Here is a 20026-nt window from a genome sequence, read left to right as displayed (position 1 = left end):
GTAGTGAAGGGGGAGCGTCACCAGATCAGGTAAGTAAGGTACGCAATCTAACCCCGAATCAATCTTTTAGATTTATTAAAGCTCTTTCTAGAGAATTAGATAAATTAGAAAAAGAAAATGAAAATTTGAAATCAGAAAATGAAAATTTAAAATTAGAAATTGAAAACTTATGCATGCTTAAATCAATTTCCAAATTCAAAATTAAGAATTTATGGTAAATTAAATTGGTATATAAGGAAGCATCAAGGTCAACTTAGGAAAATACCAAGAAACTATATACCCCCTAGATTTTTGAATAATCCTGTAGGAAGGAACCTCTATTGGGTTCCAAAATCTGTGCTTAATTAATTTTTTTTCAAAAATTAAAAGCTTAAAGTGAGAAAATTAAACATTGAAATTCTTTATGGAAGCTTTGTCTAAGGAAGTGGTTGTTGCTCCAATAACCAAGAAGGCCTAGTGCCTCGCCACGACCTGGAAGCTAAAATATTAAAAGAAGATGTTTAATTAACTTTCTGAAAAAGCATTAAACAAGAATTAAATAATGCTTTGAAAGTTTATCAAATGTTCGTTAAAATAAACAAAAATTCCTTAGAAACTTTTTTAAAAATTCTAACTTAATTTTTTTTGGGTTAGAAATTTTCTTCTGGAAAATTCTAAAAAATCATTCACTTGACTTAGAAATTTTTTTTTTTTGAACATTAAAACATTTACTTAGGATTTTTTTTAAAAATTGACTTTAATTTAGTAATTTTTTCAAAAATTCATTTTTAACTTGAAAAATTTTCAAAAAACTTCAATCTTAATTGAAAATTCTTAAGACCCCATTTTTGCTGTGATCAAAGGGGGAGAGTAAAGTACAAGTTTAGGGGGAGTTAGAAAAATTTAGGGTTTAAAATTTCTTATTTTTATAAATGTTTAGGGGGAGTTAGAAAATTTTAAAATTTCTGTTATTATTTTTATAAAAGGTGTTGTAATTTTACTAATTACAAAAATTATGTTTAACTTGTTAGTTTAGTAATTTTTCTTTAAAATTACTTTTATGTCTATTTTAACCCTAACTTAAACTTGGGTTGATGCACATCAAAAAGGGGGAGATTGTTGGACCCCGTGGTAGTTTTGATGTGATCAACCAAGTTGGTTAGGTCCTGCTGTGTTTGATCCCTGTGTCTGAGTGTGCAGGAGCTTAGGAACACAGGAAGTCGAGCGGAAGACGCAGCTAGCGAGAAGGACGGCACGGGAAGGGAGCCGACGGGCTCAGTGCATCCGAAGGACGAGAGAGCCGCGGAAGAGTACTCCGGTGGGCGTGAAGAGCGTGCGCGGCGTTCGAGGGACGTTAAGCCGGGATGGAAGGCTGCTCGAGGAGAAGGCCGGGAATTGGGTTCGGGTGAGCCCTATTCCAGTTGGCCGTAATCACCCAAAAGAACGGTTGGAGGCGCCTCCAGCAGGCTTGGAGGCGCCTCCATCATGAAGGCGCCTTCAACCCTGTTGAAGGCGCCTTCAATAGGTCAGATTTGACCGTTTGCATTGCGGATAAAGTTTTATCCGCTGACCGAGCTGGAGGCGACTTGAACCTTGTTGAAGGCGCCTTGGACCCTCGGGATAGACTTTCCAGGAGCTATATAAAGGCCCCTGGAGCTAGGAATTCAACAACTCAAGCAATCAATCTGTTAGGACCGAAAAGTAGCTAGAGGGGGGGGGGGGGGGGGAATAGCTCGTCGCGTTTGCTCGTCTCGTTTGGTTGCGCTTCGTTGCTTGTTTCTTCAAGAGATGGCAGCGGAAATACAAAGAAACAACATACAACGCTAACACGGTTGGTTTACTTGGTATCCACCTCACAAGAGGTGACTAATCCAAGGATCCACACCTACACACACCCTCCACTAATAAAACTCTCCTTTATGGTAACTACCAAGGGCGGAGAAGCCCTACAAGACTCAATACAAGAAGAAAGGGAAAGGTAATGAAATACAAGCTTACAATGAGTGCAAAAACCCTAACCCTAGTTTCTTCTTCTTACTTTGATCTGCCTTTTGACTTGGAAGAGCCTCCAAGAATCTTCAAGAACTGGCGATCTAGAGCTTGAGAAAAGCTGTGGAGGAGCTGGTGAAGATCTGAGTTGAATCGGTGAAGAGATGCCGAAGGAAATGAACGCCTGCGGCCTTTATCGACGCCAACGGTCGGATCCCGATCGATTGGATTGCTCCCAATCGATCGGGGAGGCTTTGGATCGATCCATGGATCGATCCAGAGCGCCTCTGTGCTATGGAAAAACGTCTGGATCGATCCATGGATCGATCCAGCGCTTATCGTGCGAAGCAGCAGCGTCCCAATCGATCCACTGATCGATTGGGACCTCTGGATCGATCCACTGATCGATCCAGAGGCTCTCTATTCGCTGAGAAAAGTCTGGATTGATCCACTGATCGATCCAGCTCCTGGATCGATCCACTGATCGATCCAGTTCTTGGTTTTTGCCCAAAACCAAGTCCTAAGCCTCTCAAACCAACATCCGGTCAACCTTGACCTGTTGGTACATCATGCCTAGCATCTGGTCACTCCTTTGACTTGCTAGGACTTCCCACCAAGTGTCCGGTCAATCCCTTTGACCCACTTGGACTTTTCTCTTCGTGCCAAGTATCCGGTCACTCCCTTGACCTACTTGGACTTCCACCAGATGTCTGGTCAACCTTGACCCAACTGGATTTCCTCATGCCAAGTATCCAGTCAATCCTTTGACCTACTTGGACTTCCCAACACCAGATGTCCCATCTGGATTTGCCCTTGCCTGGCTTCACTCACCAGGGCTTTCACCTAGCTTCACTCACTAGGACTTCCAATCTGCCTAGCTTCACTCACTAGGACTTCCAATCTGCCTAGCTTCACTCACTAGGGCTTTCCTTCTGCCTGGCTTCACTCACCAGGACTTCTTTTCTGCCTGGCTTCACTCACCAGGACTTTCACCTAGCTTCACTCACTAGGGTTTTCCATCTGCCTAGCTTCACTCACTAGGACTTTCAATCTGCCTAGCTTCACTCACTAGGGCTTTCCTTCTGCCTGGTTTCACTTACCAGAACTTCTCTTCTGCCTGGCTTCACTCACCAGGACTTTCACCTAGCTTCACTCACTAGGGTTTTCCATCTGCCTAGCTTCACTCACTAGGACTTTCCTTCTTCTACCTAACATCCCAGTTAGGACTTCCTAGTCAGGTATCCGGTCACTTTTGACCTACTTGACTCTTCTTCAATCACACTGATCAGTCCCTGATCAGAATCTCCCCACATGAACAACTGCACCTGCATTGCCCATGTGTCTACATGTATTGTCAAACATCGAAACTATAACCAAGACTCAAGCTTGGTCAACTCAGTCAACCTTGACCTAAGGGATATTGCACCAACAATCTCCCCCTTTTTGATGTTTGACAATACCTTTAAGTTTGGACCATTCTGAGTTAAGCTAATCCCATAGCCTTAACTCCATTCATGTCAAAAGTATGAATGTTGGTTCCCTTCATTCTCCCCCTATGACCTCCCCCATAGATAATGAAGGTCTAACTTAAACCACACATTCTCCCCCTATTGGCACACATCAACTCATCTTTGAGCACACATCAACCCATGCCTCAATTTTGGGCACGCTTCAACAAAACCATTGTTGAAAACTCTCTCCCTGAAGAGTTGCTCATCATTGTTCACAACATCACTCGTTGTGATCAACACGATAATGAAGGTCCCATACCCTTCATTTTCCCTCAATGTAGACAAATGCCCAACCTTGAGCATTTTTCAATCACTTGAAATATCACTTGAAATAATGAGGATATCAACTCCCCATTAAAGTTCAAACGCTCAACCTAGAGCATGTTCTTAACAGAAGGTTAACCACCTTCCAAGGTTTATGAAAAATAATTTTCATATCTTTAAAGAGTCCCTCCCCCTAAAGACATGGTGGTAACTTCTGTCATTGCACCAACAATGACTTGGAATCCCTAAAACTTTAGGAAACCCAATTTTAGAAGTTTTGAGGTTCAAATATTCAAAATTTGAAACACACCTCAACCTAAACTTCACTATAGTCTTCCTTAACCAATCCATCCTTGTTTTCAACATGAAAATTCCCTTTTTATGTATACAAATGTATTTTGAGGGGTTTGGAATGATTATGTAGACTAAAATAGGTTCAAAATGCTGAAATCAGGCCTTCCCAGCCAAAATCAGCACCTTGGATCGATTGGAGTTGGGTTCCAATCGATTGAACCTTTCTGAATCGATCCACTGATCGATTCAGGACTTGTGGATCGATCGGCTGATCGATCCAGCGAGCTTCTACTCACGAGAATTACCTTCTGAATCGATCCACTGATCGATCCAGATCTCCAATCGATCCATGGATCGATCGGAGCTCTGATAGTTGCTGAATTTCAAATTCAGCCAACTTCAGAAACCCCTAGAAAATTCTACAAAAATTAAAAAATCATGAAATTTCGTGTAGACATTATTTAGGGCATACTCTTTATCATGGAAAAATAGTTTTACATGAAAATACATCATATTTTTCAAAGATTGACACAAGTTTGAAAACTTGCTAAAACTTTAGCGTTTTCTTCAAGTTTGTGTCTAACTATTCAATGGTGATTACTATCAAAAGATAGCCTTCACCAAGGTTTTCCAAAAGCCTTTTAAAATAATTTTCAAAACCAATATCCCATCACATTCCTTGGGCTTAATGCACATGACTTGTACATTAGCTTTCCCAATGATGGGAAAACACATAACTATGTGTTTTGATGAACCTAAAACTCAAAGGAATGCACTAAATCAACATCATGAGTTTTATTCATCATCCTAACATCTCACTTGTATCTAATGTGCACTAAAACACATACAAGTCACCTTATAGTCCTTGTGAGATGTGAGATTTTGATTTTGCCCTATTCTAGGGATCATGCATATCTATCTAGGCATTTTAGAGATATTAGACATCCACCTAGGATGTCACTTGTTAATAAGTGTTGTTAAATGCCATTTGTCCTTAATTACAAGGAATTAAACTTAATGCATGATTATGTTATGGCATACATCAAAAGGAAATAATTTTCAAAAGAAAATATCCTATAACTACATGATGTATGAATGTTATGACATGGTATTTTTGAATTTTTCATAATAAAACATGAAAAAAAAAATAAAACATGATGTCATGGCATATAATGGGCAAACAATCATGGCAAGGTTTAGCATAAATAAAATATACCTAGATTACCTTTCTAAGTATCCTTAACTACTTAGCTAACTCAAAATATACCACTTGTTTTAACTTAAAACGTTAAACCTAGATTGCCCTAAATGCTTCAAAGAAATGCCAAAACATAAATTGACATTTCTATTTCTCTTGATTTGTTTATGCCACTTAAAAATTAAGCATATTCTCAAATGTTGGCATATTCCATTTTTCCTCAAGAGTAATCACATAAATCAAGGCCCGGATTGCGTTAAATTTCTAAGAGAATACCAAAATCCCAACTTAGTATTTCTCTAGGTTTTCCCAATTTATGCCATTTTAAGATAAAATTAATTTTTCCACCATTAGACACATTTTACTCTTTCAAGGAGTAAATAATAATTCCATTTCATTTTCAAAGGTTAACAAAAATCTTGAAAATGCTCCTTGAGTGTCAATTTCCTCAAAGTTGGGTTAAACTACCCTTCTAATCGGAGTTGACACTCTCTAACCCATCTATGGGGTAGAGAAGATGCTCCTAGGAACCCAACACCTATTGGTGCTCCTTGGATGCTCTAGGTACTCACTAGGGATAACTTCCCTAGATACCTTCTTAGTGACCTTGTTGGGCTTCTTAGAAGCCTTGGTCACATTTTCTAGGTCAACCCTAGGGATTGCTTCCCTTGTGACCTTGTTAGTGACTTTCTTAGACTTCTTAGAAGTCTTAGTCACATTTATTGCAAAAATACTCTTAGGAATAACCTTCCTAGTATTTTTGACTTGACCACTAGACCTAGGGTTGGTTCCATAACTATATAGAACCCTATGATAAGATGGCACATCCTTCTTAGCCTTGGGTTTGTATCCCAAACTTCTATGGCCATTAGATGACCTTTGTGCTCCTAGACCTAGACTATGCTCATTTTGCCCTTTTAGGATATTTTCCATCCTTTTTAGGGTCTTTTCCATTTTATCAAGCCTTGACCTCAAGACTTGATTTTCTATCATTAAATCCTTAGATTTTGATTTTTCATTACACCCATGAGCATTTTTGTTTCTAGACTTATAACTATGGTCCTTGGTGTGATTGCCTAGATTTTTACCTACATTCCTAGCCCTAGGTGTAGTGGTTTTAGCATGAAAAGCTATATGTTTTTTCTTAACGCTATCATGCTTCCTATTTTCATGGTAAATAGCATTAAAATGATATAAGTTAGAACTATCATGCTGTTTACCATAATTTAAAGGGGTAGGCTCAATGAAAGTTACCTTTCTTTTTACCTTGGAGGCTCCCCCTTGACTTGAGCTTCTTCCATGAGCCTTGACCACCTTCTTCCCTTTAGGGCATTGACTTCGGTAATGCCCCTTTTGATTGCACAAGAAGCACACAATGTGCTCCTTGCTCTTCTTTGTTCCGGGGATGGTCTCCTTGGGCTTCTCCTTGCTCTTTTGTGCCACTTGGCCCTTCTTCTTGGCCAATTTAGGGCACTTACTTTTGTAATGCCCATGTTCCCTATATTCAAAGCATATAATATGATTTTTATTATTAATTGAAATATTTATACCTTTGCTTGTAGGGGTGACATCTTTTCCTTTGGATCCGGAGGTAGAAGCTTCCTCTTGATCGGACCTTGATTCTCCTCCATTTGATTTTTCTTGACTTGTGGAGGTAGAATCTTCTTTCTCCTCTTCATCTCTTGACCCGGATGTAGAGGCTTCTCCTTCTTCTTGATCCGGCGTCACCAAGGATTGCTCCCCCTCAATCCTAGAGGTGGAGGCTTCATCATCTTGAATATAAAACAAGGAGTATGCTCCCTCCTTGTTCCCTTCGATGCATTCCCTTGAGGATGAAGCTTCTTCTTGGATTTCTTCTTCGGAGGTTGAGCATCTCACAACCTCGGAGTCCTCCTCTTGGTCTTACTTCAAAGAGTCACCCTCTCTGGATACTTCTTGCTCTTGTACAGTGGAGGGGATCTCTTCATGAAGCTTGGCCAATTTGCTCCATAATTCCTTTGCATCTTCAAATTCTCCAATTTTGCAAAGGATGGTGCTCGGCAATAAATTGACCAAAAGCTTGGTCACTTTGTCATTGGCCTCGCACCTTTGGACTTGCTCCGAGCTCCATTTGTTTTTCTTGAGAAGCTTGCCCTTGGAGTTTGTTGGAGCTTTGAATCCTTCCATTAGAGCAAACCATTGCTCTATCTCCATCATAAGAAAATTTTCAATTCTTGATTTCCAAGAATCGAAGCTTGTGGATGTGTACGGTGGAGCCACCCTTGTGTCAAATCCAAGTCCATCTTGGAATTGCATCTTGAAGTTGAGCTTCTTGAAATCTTTGACTTTTGATGAATTTGCTTCAACTTCTTCACCCTCTAGCTTTGCTTGTTTTGTTTGCCCCTTCCAGCGATGATTCCGGTGAAGAGCGACCTCGCTCTGATACCACTTGTTAGGACCGAAAAGTAGCTAGGGGGGGTGAATAGCTCGTCGCGTTTGCTCGTCTCGTTTGGTTGCGCTTCGTTGCTTGTTTCTTCAAGAGATGGCAGCGGAAATACAAAGAAACCACATACAACGCTAACACGGTTGGTTTACTTGATATCCACCTCACAAGAGGTGACTAATCCAAGGATCCACACCTACACACACACCCTCCACTAATAAAACTCTCATTTATGGTAACTACCAAGGGCGGAGAAGCCCTACAAGACTCAATACAAGAAGAAAGTGAAAGGTAATGAAATACAAGCTTACAAGCTTACAATGAGTGCAAAAACTCTAACCCTAGTTTCTTCTTTTTGCTTTGATCCGCCTCTTGACTTGGAAGAGCCTCCAAGAATCTTCAAGAATTGGTGATCTAGATCTTGAGAAAAGCTGTGGAGGAGCTGGTGAAGATCTGAGTTGAATCGATGAAGAGATGCCGAAGGAAATGAACGCCTGTGGCCTTTATCGACGCCAACGGTCGGATCCCGATCGATTGGATTGCTCCCAATCGATCGGGGAGGCTTTGGATCGATCCATGGATCGATCCAGAGCGCCTCTGTGCTCTGGAAAAACATCTGGATCGATCCATGGATCAATCCAGCGCTTATCGTGTGAAGCAGCAGCGTCCCAATCGATCCACTGATCGATTGGGACCTCTGGATCGATCCACTGATCGATCCAGAGGCTCTCTGTTCGCTGAGAAAAGCCTGGATCGATCCACTGATCGATCCAGCTCTTGGTTTTTGCCCAAAACCAAGTCCTAAGTCTCTCAAACCAACATCCGGTCAACCTTGACCTGTTGGTACATCATGCCTAGCATCTGGTCACTCCTTTGACTTGCTAGGACTTCCCACCAAGTGTCCGGTCAATCCCTTTGACCCACTTGGACTTTTCTCTTCGTGCCAAGTATCCGGTCACTCCCTTAACCTACTTGGACTTCCACCAGATGTCTGGTCAACCTTGACCCAATTGGATTTCCTCATGCTAAGTATCCAGTCAATCATTTGACCTACTTGGACTTCCCAACACCAGATGCCCCATCTGGATTTGCCCTTGCCTGGCTTCACTCACCAGGGCTTTCACCTAGCTTCACTCACTAGGACTTCCAATCTGCCTAGCTTCACTCACTAGGGCTTTCCTTCTGCCTGGCTTCACTCACCAGGACTTCTCTTCTGCCTGGTTTCACTCACCAGGACTTTCACCTAGCTTCACTCACTAGGGTTTTCCATCTGCCTAGCTTCACTCACTAGGACTTTCAATCTGCCTAGCTTCACTCACTAGGGCTTTCCTTCTGCCTGGCTTCACTCACCAGAACTTCTCTTCTGCCTGGCTTCACTCACCAGGACTTTCACCTAGCTTCACTCACTAGGGTTTTCCATCCGCCTAGCTTCACTGACTAGGACTTTCCTTCTTCTGCCTAACATCCCAGTTAGGACTTCCTAGTCAGGTATCCGGTCACTCTTGACCTACTTGACTCTTCTTCAATCACACTGATCAGTCCCTGATCATAATCTCCCCACATGAACAACTGCACCTGCATTGTCCATGTGTCTACATGTATTGTCAAACATCGAAACTATGACCAAGACTCAAGCTTGGTCAACTCAGTCAACCTTGACCTAAGGGATATTGCACCAACACAATCTGTAATCAATTCCTAGCAACTAAGTGAGCGTTCTAAGTGTAAAAAGACTTCTCCGCCTACAGTAAAGGAGATTCTGCTAGTAGAGCTTTTCATCGCCCTAGATTAACAACCTCCTTGGTTGTAACCAGGTTAAATTCTGTTTCTGTTTCTTTTTCTGTCTCCTTAATTTAGTTGTTATTTTATTGATGATTTAAATTCTGAGTTGAAATCCGAGTAGGGTATAGTTTGTTTTTGTTTTCAGCAATTCACCCCCCTCTTACCGGTCTCCGCTGCACCAATAAGTATTAGGAATGAATTCTAAGCATCCCACAAAATGGGAAAAAAATATAAACAAAGCAACAAAAAGAGTTTGGAGATTTTTGGTTGATCCATATATATGGATGGATCAACAAAAATTTGACACCTTTTACCAACTTGATGTTAATAAATCCCCACACCTAGAAATTCATTTCGTATAATTGAACCTTTTCAAACTATTTCTTTTTAAGAACCAAAAAAACTTGTGCCAAAATAACAAATGCAAAAAAGAATAAAAGACCTAATCGTCTTTTTACCATATACTCCTAGAACAGGAAGTTAGAGAAAGATGGAACATAGGGAAAATAAACCCTACACACCATTTATAGACAAGGCTTCTTTTATAGTCAGTTTACTTAGGAGAGCGGAAATCAAAATTAAGAAAAAAATTTCGTAATGGAAAAGTTTTCATCGTTTACCTTATTAAAATTTTCAGATGGAAAAGAAACATAATCCATCAACGGATGATTTTAGAGCCAAAATTGATCATCTCAAAATCGGATGGAACGGATGAAAAAAAAATGACACATATATCCCTTTTCATTTATAAAATTACACCATGTACTAAAAAAATGATGCATATATCTTTTTTAAATCACAAAATTACACCATGTACTAAAAAAATGACGCATATACCTTTTTTATTTATAAAATTATACACTTTTTTTCTTCATTTCTTCTTAGAATAATTTTCTACCATAAATTTCTTTTCCTTTGGAGTAGGTGATACTATAAAAAGTTCATCAGTCCCCTTATAATTTACATACATTGGATTATTGTAAGTTCTAAAAATTTAACAAAACGAACGCCTCAAATTACCCTTCTATAATCTTTTCCTAAAACTAGTAGAAGCTACAAATTAAGTGCTACGAAAAAACACACACATATAGATTACATTTGATCATGATTTAAATGTAACAAATACCATAGAGTCTATATTTTATTTTACGCATTAAAATATCATTTTAACTAATTTATCACTAAAAGAAATAAAATTAAAATGATATAAAGTCACTAACAACTAACTTCTATATATGACTAATTTCTACATGTTGTACAATCTACACATTAGCTTTTACATGATCAATAATATTTATTTAAAATATAAAAAATATCATAAAGTTCCCATAATTTGTTTTACCAGCTAAAATATTATTTTAATGGATTTATCATTTGAAAAAGCATAGTCAAAATATACAAAATTATTATTGTATAAACTAACAACTAGATTCTACAATTAAAAAAGCTAATTACTAACAAATAATCAAATAATATAAAAATATTTTAGACAGTCCGTATTAAATGGAATACACATTCGACTTTAATTAAAATTGTAACACTCGTATGATGATTTGACAACTGATAAAAGCTTTTTAATTTTTTGTCCTAATTTTTTTTGGACTTAATAAGGGTATTCATAACTTTTCCAAATTCATAAAAATACTGATAAAATTTATTTATTTATAATCTAAATTCAGATTTTATCCGATTAATCCGAAATAAATCGAAAACATAACTTATACCTACTCAAAAACACCTTAATATTCATAATTAGAATTCAAACTTTGGTTCTTTTATTATTCTTTGGAATACTTTAACGTAACACTCTCGTAGAAGCATCAATAGAAGTTTACATATATTAGCGATTATGTATACATGTTGTATGAGCTAGATCCTTTATACTAAATGAGGTAATGCAAGGAGTGATCTGAGAAGTAAAGAAGTGCCCCTACTTTTATTTTTTGTAGCGGTGTAAAACTCTAATAATTTTATAATTTTATACACCTCTATAATTACTTACAAAAAAATTAAAATAGAGCAACTGCCCTATCAAAGTTATACATATCTCCGTCCCGGATTACGTGTGTATCATAAAAAATTAATTTAATTCTTTATATTATATATTAAACTGATAAAAATAAATATTATATTTAAATTTAGTAAAAAAATAGCCTATAAATTGGATAAAGGCACACTATACCTATGCAATAGTGATCTTAGCTAAAAAGTTAAGAAAAATTTACTTTCTAACATCGCCAAATCAAGGTATTTATAGAAAATTCTCTGCTCACATAGTTGTCAATAATAAGATGTGAGATTAAAAAGAATTCTAAATTTCTAATTGATTAACGAAAAAAAATTTAAAAAATATACTACAACTGAATCTCAAACTCTAGATTCTTAATTAATTAATGAATCTCAAACTTTAAATCATTAATTAATTAATGAGAACAATTTTCAACAATACATCCAACTGAGTCTTGAATTCTAGATTCCTAATTGATGCGTTTATGAAAATTACTAATAAATCTTGAAATTATTTTTAAAGTGAAAAAAAAAAGATATTAACATAATTTTATTTTGGACTTTACTAAAATTAATATTTTAGTTAGGAAAAGATATATATCTTTTTAATAAAATAGTAAGATATAATCCAGATGTTTGAAGATAGACGACGTTTCTCTGGATTTGTCTATCAATAAATTTGGAGCACATATTCATTCCATTTAAAATTCGAATCTAACAAGTGAGGCTACCAATAGAGCCTATTTGATATTCGGTGAAATTGTTACGCCCAACTTAGTGATGAAAGAAAATGAAATATAGTAAACCAGGATCATGCAAATACTGACCTTTAGAGCCCGTTTGGTTGATAATTGATAATACTTGTTTTCTACTAGCAACATGATGACTTTAGCTTCTCAATTGATACAACAGATCAGAAAAATGGAAATAATTGCATCATAACAACAAAATTTCCACCCTTTTTGTTCCAAAAACAAATTTGAGGTAAAAAAAAAAAGAAAAAGGATAACGATGTTTTGGTTGATAAGTTATGTGTGCTCGAACTCAAAGAAAAGAGCAAGTTACTCTGAGAGTTGACACCGGCAAACGATACTTGTAGTCGAATTGCACAGAAAGTAAAATCAAATATGCAAGGGAAAGACGGTAATGCTTACCACTTGAAGAACTGGACTAGATTTCGACTTTTCGCTGCGAAACTCTGGCCTTCTCTGCGTCGATGATGGATTCTACAAGTTCAACTGCACCATCAAGTTTCCCCTCTGCATTGACGACCACATAGTCGAATTTCTTCATGTGCTTCACCTCCTCTCTGGCTGTGGCAATTCTTACAAAGAGCATTTCGGGCGATTCTGTATCACGAGCAACGAGTCTGTTCACAAGTGCAGCTTCACTCTCTGCGACCAGAAAGATGAAGACTGCTGATTTTCCTAGTATTGATCTCAGAGTCGCAGCGCCTTGTATGTCCACTCTCAACACAATGTCAAAACCTTTAGCCATGTATTCTCGAATCTAGATGAAGATTTATTGAGATGTCATAGAAGATAAAAACAAATCATATTGTTCCATTAACATATGCCATGAAATAATCACTGAAATAATGATGAAAATAAGAAAAGGAAATGTGCACAATGATAACTCTAAGCATCATAGCAGAAGAAAAGCCTTATAATGTTTATGAAAGAGATAATTCCTCCTAAAATTAAAATTATAAGGATCTGTTTCTGTTTTCCTTTCAAGGAAAGATTGCCAACATTAATCATCTATAGTAAATCGCACATTAGTACAATAATTCTATATGACTGAAGTAATTGTTCGTGATAAGTGAATTAACATTCGATAAGAGCAAAATGTTTGTGGATACCTGCTGCTTCGGAATTCCCTTATAGTCACCATAAACCAGGGCATATTCTAACAGCTCATTCCTTTGAACCATCGATAAGAACTTCTCTTTTGTAACAAAAAAATAATCCTTTCCATCAACTTCACCAGGACGTTGTGCTCTGCTAGTTGCTGTGACAACAAAATGAATTCCCTCTCGAACTTCTTGTAGCCTCTATTAAGACGATAGTAAGTATGATCAGGCAGGCTTCGAAGAAAACAAAATCCTAACAGAAAGAATTATTACAGATGAAAGATGGAGAGTTCCTTCCTATCACCAGATAATCAAACAGACAATACCCAACCCATAACACAAATAGCAGACACAAGAATACAAGACTAACAAAACATGACAAAAGTTTGACAACATGACACAAGTTACATTATCAAATAAAAGTTTTTTGAAAATAAAAAAATCAATTCAATTTACAGAAAATATAAATTGGATTCAGGATACTAACTGATCTTTAATTGCATTTTGTTTTCTCAAAGAAAAAACTGATTTTATCTTGACAGCAATATTGACTCAAATGATACTATACGATTGTCACACAGTAATGAAAACTACTGCCTCTCTTTTTTAGGTAATAAATCCCTTATACGATAGATCATCAAGATGCCTAACCACTTGGTTTTCATAACAAGTCTGTGGCGCAAATGTCCTACTTTTAGGTTTTTATTGGGTGATGCAACATTATATGAAAATTACCCCCATTAAGTAGTAGCATTATGAGTATCAAACTTAATAGGTTGCCCACGATGAAGATTAAGCAAAATGACAATAGTGCAAGAGCCACCACAATAGAATCGACTCCATATTTAGCCTTCTGGTTCAGAACTAGGGATCAAACAAAAATAAGTTAAATATTCTTTGCTCACTCAAGTAAGTTTGCATAAGGTAAAACATCTTCCTCTAACAAGATATATCATGAAATTGCATAAAGTAAACATCTTGCTAAAATGGTACTATATGATTGTCACACGATAATGAAAATTGCCTGCTCTTTTTAAGGTGTATATGGAGGATAAATCCTTCACATGATAGATCATTGAGGTGCCTAACCATTTGGTATATTTTTAGGTTTTCATTGGGTCATGCAACATTATTTGGAAAATTAGCCCCAAGTAACAGCATTATATAGAATTTAATAGGCTGTCCAATATGAAGATAACATTATATAGAATTATATAGAATTTAGCCTTCTGGTTCAGAACTAGTGGTCAAACAAAAAGAGTTAAATGTTCTTTGCTTACTCAAATGAGTTTGCATAAAGTAAACATCTTCCTCATAAGTCTCTAACAAGATGAGCGACCCTCTAAGATTCCACATATCTGTTGAGTGCAATAAATCAAGTAAAACAGTAGATTTTGTCAGACACACAGAGAAAGAAACATTTTAATCTAGAAAACGTCGGCATGGCACAAATTATGAATGTTCAAGTCAGGTTGGACAACCTTGACGTATGCAGCAAATATGACATATTACCTTAATTACTGCATCTTTGCCAACACCACTTGGTCCGCTGATAACAAGGATTAGGGGACTCGAAGGAGGAGATAAGGGATCTGAACTGAACGTCGAACCCAACGCTGCTTCAATCCCATTTATCATTTCCGCCTGCTGCAAAGCTCGGTTATCAATTTCATCAGTTCAACCAACACATAATCAAATCAGTCGATTATGATCTAGTTTCTGAGGATCATATAGAGGAATATAAGCATGAAAACCATGCCCTAAATGATGATTTAGAGGGAGAATGAAAGAAACAAATGAAAACGGGACCTTGGAAGCGGTTGGAGGAACAATAGGCACGTCGGGCGGTCGCGGGGAGTCGCCGCCGGTGGCGGAAGAAGAGGCCCTGAGGACGGATCCAAAGCGCACCGTGTGCCGACAAGAAGGGAGGAACCATGGGGAGGTAGGACCGGCGATCGAGCGGGGAAGGAAGAGAGAGGGCGAGAAGCGGAGCTGAGATCGAGAGAGGGACGAGAAGAGACTTCGGAGAAGCATCGAGAAGAGAAGATGATGACGTGTGAGAGAAAAAGGCGCCGGTATTCGGCTCGAGCGCTGTTCGTCTTCGTCCGTTCGAACTCGCAACTTTTGCTGTGACCTGCAAGATTTACCTTTTAAAAAAATTGACAAAATTGAATATTAACATACAGGCCAAAAGTTGAAGTTACTTGGAGTCTTGGACCATCTATATATATCAATTACCCTATCTAAAAATTTATCCTAAATTTTAAATAAAATAGTTAAAAAATTTTATATCAACTAACTTATTTATTCCCTCAATTTATATTGAATGAATAATAATTCTCTGAATTTAAAAAATAAAATTTCTATTCTAAAAATAAAATAATATTTTTTTTAATTTCTCTTTCTACGCAAGGATAATTGATATAGTGTATAGTAAAAAGTGATTATCTAAATTTAATAAAGTAAGTTATTTATCCTAAATTTTAGATATAATAATAGGAAAATTGATGTGAATACTCTTAGCAATCCCTTTAAGACTACCCCATATTTTCTAAAAAGGGATAAATCATGAGATGCATTTGTTCTAAGATCGCGACCTATGTGCAACAAGTCATTTTGCAGTCGTTAGAAATTGATCCTAAGACCTATTAGAACAACCACTCATGCATGTACCAACTACATCAACCTGTATGAGTAAAAAAAAATAAAGGGTTTGATTGTGGAAAAAGGTGATTCACTCACCCCCTGCGCCTCCGCTTGCCCGTCCCCAAGTCAACATGAAACACGGAATAGGTATATCACGAGTGACTACTAGCCTTGGGTAGTTGAATATCACATGGAGAGGACAGACACCCGACTACTAGTCAGAATTTGACTCCTAGACCTCATGGTGATAATATCACTATGCGCTAACCAACTGTCCCTCTCGAGGGGGCAAAAAAAAATAAAGGGCTTGATGTACTTACAAATGGTGTTCTTTTCGGTATTAGGCTTTCCATTTAGTTAGGGTTGTAAATGAGTCGAGTTGAGCCAAACTTTGTGGTGTTTAAACTTGTTTGATAAGGTAATCAACCAAGCCAAACTTAAAATAAACCAAGCCATTGAAATAATTGTTCAAGCTTGACTTGATTTCTTTTTTTTTTTAATAAGTTTGATCTTGGTTCAAGTTTGATTTGAGCTTGGTTTGTTTAGATGCTATCAAGCTCTCAATTCAAACTTGTTTAATTGTTTTAAACTTTCACATTTTTAAGATTATTTGGTTGGTTATTGAGCTCGGTTATTGAGTTTGATAATACAAACTTGTTTATTTATTTTGAATTTTTTTTATTTATCTAACATGTCAATAAGAGTTTTATTGATGAACATTAAATATGTTGAACATATGTATTCAAGTATGTTTGCTTAGTTTAATGAGTTATTCAAGTTTGTTCATTTAATTAATCTTGTGTGTATTAAACGAATATAAATAAATTCTTATCAAAATGAATACCAAACTTGCTCATGAACGTTTAATTCATTTACAACCCTACATTTAGCACAGTCTCATATTGCGAATGAAATAATTTTGGTAATATTTGTACCTTTTTCTTCCGTTTAAATATTTATGTTAGTAATGATTACCGATGGATTTTTTTTATAATCCAATTACCCTGACCTTTGATCCAACCAATTCGAAAGTTGGATGATCTAACTCTATAGACCAACACAAATCCTCAAACGATTCCTCGTCTAGTCTTTTTGGGGAAGAGGAAGCTAGAGAGAAAGGAAGTGATTTCTAGTTGATGAAAAAGAAAAGAAAAGAAAGTTAGAAATCATCTCATGTTTACTTGGATGGAAATTTATAGGGAAGGAAATTAGAAGTTAAACGAATCGAGGAGTTTGGAAGCCAAATTCACATCTCCTTCCGTTTCCACCGAGTTTGAACGGAAATAGCTAGAATGAATTTAGGGTTTGAGTCATCTACTTCTCTCTTCCCCTCATTTACTTTCAAATACACACCGTGAGTACCTAAAAAAATTGTTTTGAAATTTTTTTTGTACTTAATTAGGACTAGCTCGTGCGAGCTAGAGGGGGATGAATAGGTTTGATTGCTTTTTTTCAATGCTTTGTGCTTGTCGTTGAAAGCATAGGAAAAATATTTCTTCAATCTCGACTCCACATGCACAGCTCTGAGATTTACTTGGTATCCACCTCTTTAAGGTAACTAATCCAAGGGTCCACTCTTAGGGATCACATCCACTAAGAAATCCCCTTCTCGGAAACTTTCCAGAGGCAAAATAGCCTCTTACAATGCGTTCTTATAAGAGCAAGAGCAAGCAATACAAGACAAATGAATATAAAAGCAATAATATTATACAATTGAGAACTTTGTTTACTTGATCTTTTGCCGCTTGGAAATTGCTCTTAATGGTTAGGAAATGTGACAACACTATCCTCTAAAACCTCTAAGAATTGGCAACAAAAAACTCCTCGAAACCTCTCCTTTAAAGCCTTTATGTCGGGGCTGATTTTTACCTATTAGTCGACTGATCTTAACCATCAGTCGATTGATATGATTTTTTACCGTTGAATGACCTCTAAACTTTCTAAAATTTGTCTGACTTTATCGATAATTTGAACATCAATCTACTGATGTCCAACATCAATCGACTAAGAGCATCAGTCGAACAGAGCACCAAGTCCCACTCACTTTTGTGCTCTTTAATTCAACATTAGTCGACTAACGTGGGCCATTAGTCAACTGATTTTATCAGTCGAATTGAATAAGCTAGTCTCACTCACTTTTGTTCTCTTAATTTGACATCAATCGATAGATGTGAACTATCAGTCGACTAATTCCATCAGTCGAATCAAATAAAGCAAATTTGACTCGCTCCTGTTCAGTTTCTAAAGTCATTAGTTACTAATTAAACTCATTAGTCGACTGATTCCACCAGTTGAGTCTGTTGGTACAATCGACCTCCAAGGTTTTGATATCATGTTCGACAATATATTTAATGGAATCTAGTCAGGTCAAGGTTGACCGAATGACTAGCAAGGGTGAGAATTCTACTGAGTAACTAGTCCTAACTACAGTTAGGCAAGAGAAGTCCTAATTGCGGTTAGGCAAGGAAAGTCCTAGTTGCGGCTAGGTAAGAGAAATCTCATCGAATTGTGTAAACTAGGTAGGAAGTCCAGATGAGTCAAATGGACTTGACACCTGACAATAGGAGTTGGTAGGTCTGGAGGACTCGATATCAAATCCCTGACGGGCAGATTCGATGTTGAGTCCTAGTGATTGAAGCCAAGTGTTGAAAACCCTAGGGAGAGGTAACCTTAGGTCATGGTGAGTGAAGTCATATGATGAAATCCCTTGGGGGAGGTAACTTTAGGTCCTATTAAGTGAAGTCAGATGGTGAAAACTATAGGGGAAGGTAATCTTAAGTAATGAGAAGTCTTGGAGGAATGAACTCAAAGTAAGATTGATTGAAAGATTTCCGATCAACTATATGGGGTCGACCGAACCAACAGATCTTGATAAATCTAAGTTTAGTTTTACCATAGTATTTTATATTACTATTATCGTTGTTAGCTTATTTAGTATTGTAGGAAAAGTCGTTGTGGATCAGGCGATCAGACACTTAGCAGAGAAAATTAAAATAGATCTGGAGAACCAAATGTTTGGCAGGTAGGTTGAGATAAGCAACTGAAATAGAGCGACAGGGAGGTCGTGTCCAGGGAAAAGACAAATCCTAGGTCGTTGATCCAACTGAGGAAACTGGGAGGTTTTCCAAGTTGAGATTAAGATAGGTCTTACCATCTTCTCTTACTCATACATTATTTCATATTGTGCTAACTCTGTTTTGCAGAAATATTATTATGATATCGAACTAACTCTATTTTGCATAAATGAAGGGATCGATCGATTAAACAGAATGTTCAGTTGACTGAACCAAGCTGACATGTCACATATTTCAGGTCGCACAAAATACATTTGGTATTTAGGGTTATTAGTCAACCAAACACAGGGATCAGTCGATCGAACCTAATTTAGTAAACACAGTGGCAGATTCGATGTCGATAAAGTTAGAAAACATAGGGATCGGTCAATCGATCAAGGTGATCAGTCAACCAAACATTAAATGACATTGATGACGCAAAATATCAGATCTCAGCGAAGAAGGAATTTTCAGCTATCAGTCAATCGATCAGATCTTTCAGTCGATTAAGCAATAAATGCATTAATGACACGAAGATCGGATCTCGACAAAGGAGGAAGGCTGCGTGATCAGCCGACCGATAGGGAGATCAATTGATTGAAAAGATCAGTTGATCGAACGACTTTTTCAATCGACCAAACGCTACTTATAAAAGTGCATCTCGAGCTCTAAGCAAGGAGAACTTTGTGTTGGTGCGGGAAGCATCCGACAGTCGAACCTGTATTTTGATTATGTCAAAGGGTTCAAAGTTAGGTTGTCTTGTTACCTAACGTGTTTGAATAAGCTTGCAGGAAAGTCCTAAGTATACTTAGGCAAAAGTCCTAGCTATGGTTAGGCAGGTGGAAAACCCCTAGTGGGTGGTAACCTTAGGTCCTAGGGGGTGGTAACCCTAGGTGAGGAAAAGTCTTAACTGCGGTTAGGCAAAGGGAACCCCCTTGGGGGAGGTAACCCTAGGTCCTAGGGGGTGGTAACCCTAGGAAGAAAGTCTTGGCGGGTCGAGGGCTTGGGCAAAAGTCCTAGAGTCGAGGA

General features: G+C 37.5%; 1 protein-coding gene across 2 annotated transcripts; it reads right to left on the bottom strand.

Annotated features, from left to right (window-relative positions):
* Window positions 1-12315: 12315 nt before the first annotated feature.
* On the bottom strand, window positions 12316-15459 carry LOC122047823 (guanylate kinase 2, chloroplastic/mitochondrial-like). 2 transcript variants are annotated; one of them, XM_042609320.1, is made up of 4 exons: window positions 15108-15459; window positions 14811-14945; window positions 13308-13499; window positions 12316-12955 (listed from the first exon to the last, which is right to left on the bottom strand). In XM_042609320.1, exons 1-4 carry the CDS (start codon window positions 15330-15332, stop codon window positions 12617-12619), a joined length of 891 nt encoding a protein of 296 aa, XP_042465254.1. In that variant the 5' UTR covers window positions 15333-15459; the 3' UTR covers window positions 12316-12616. The 2 variants fall into 2 exon arrangements, with proteins under 2 accessions (XP_042465254.1, XP_042465255.1); XM_042609321.1 differs by having other exon boundaries at window positions 14811-14942; window positions 15108-15458.
* Between the last annotated feature and the right edge of the window lie 4567 nt (window positions 15460-20026).

This window comes from Zingiber officinale, chromosome 2B, assembly GCF_018446385.1.
Source record: "Zingiber officinale cultivar Zhangliang chromosome 2B, Zo_v1.1, whole genome shotgun sequence".
Lineage (NCBI taxonomy): Eukaryota > Viridiplantae > Streptophyta > Magnoliopsida > Zingiberales > Zingiberaceae > Zingiber > Zingiber officinale.
Note: the sequence above shows the minus strand (reverse complement) of the source record. Positions and strands in the feature narration are given on the sequence as shown.

Coding starts and splice junctions, on each gene's coding strand:
- LOC122047823 (XM_042609320.1), bottom strand. CDS start 15,332: ATGCTTCTCCGAAGTCTCTTCTCGTCCCTCTCTCGATCTCAGCTCCGC. Junction 14,946..15,107: donor TTCCTCCAACCGCTTCCAAG/GTCCCGTTTTCA, acceptor CGAGCTTTGCAG/CAGGCGGAAATGATAAATGG. Junction 13,500..14,810: donor GCAAAGATGCAGTAATTAAG/GTAATATGTCAT, acceptor TCGTCTTAATAG/AGGCTACAAGAAGTTCGAGA.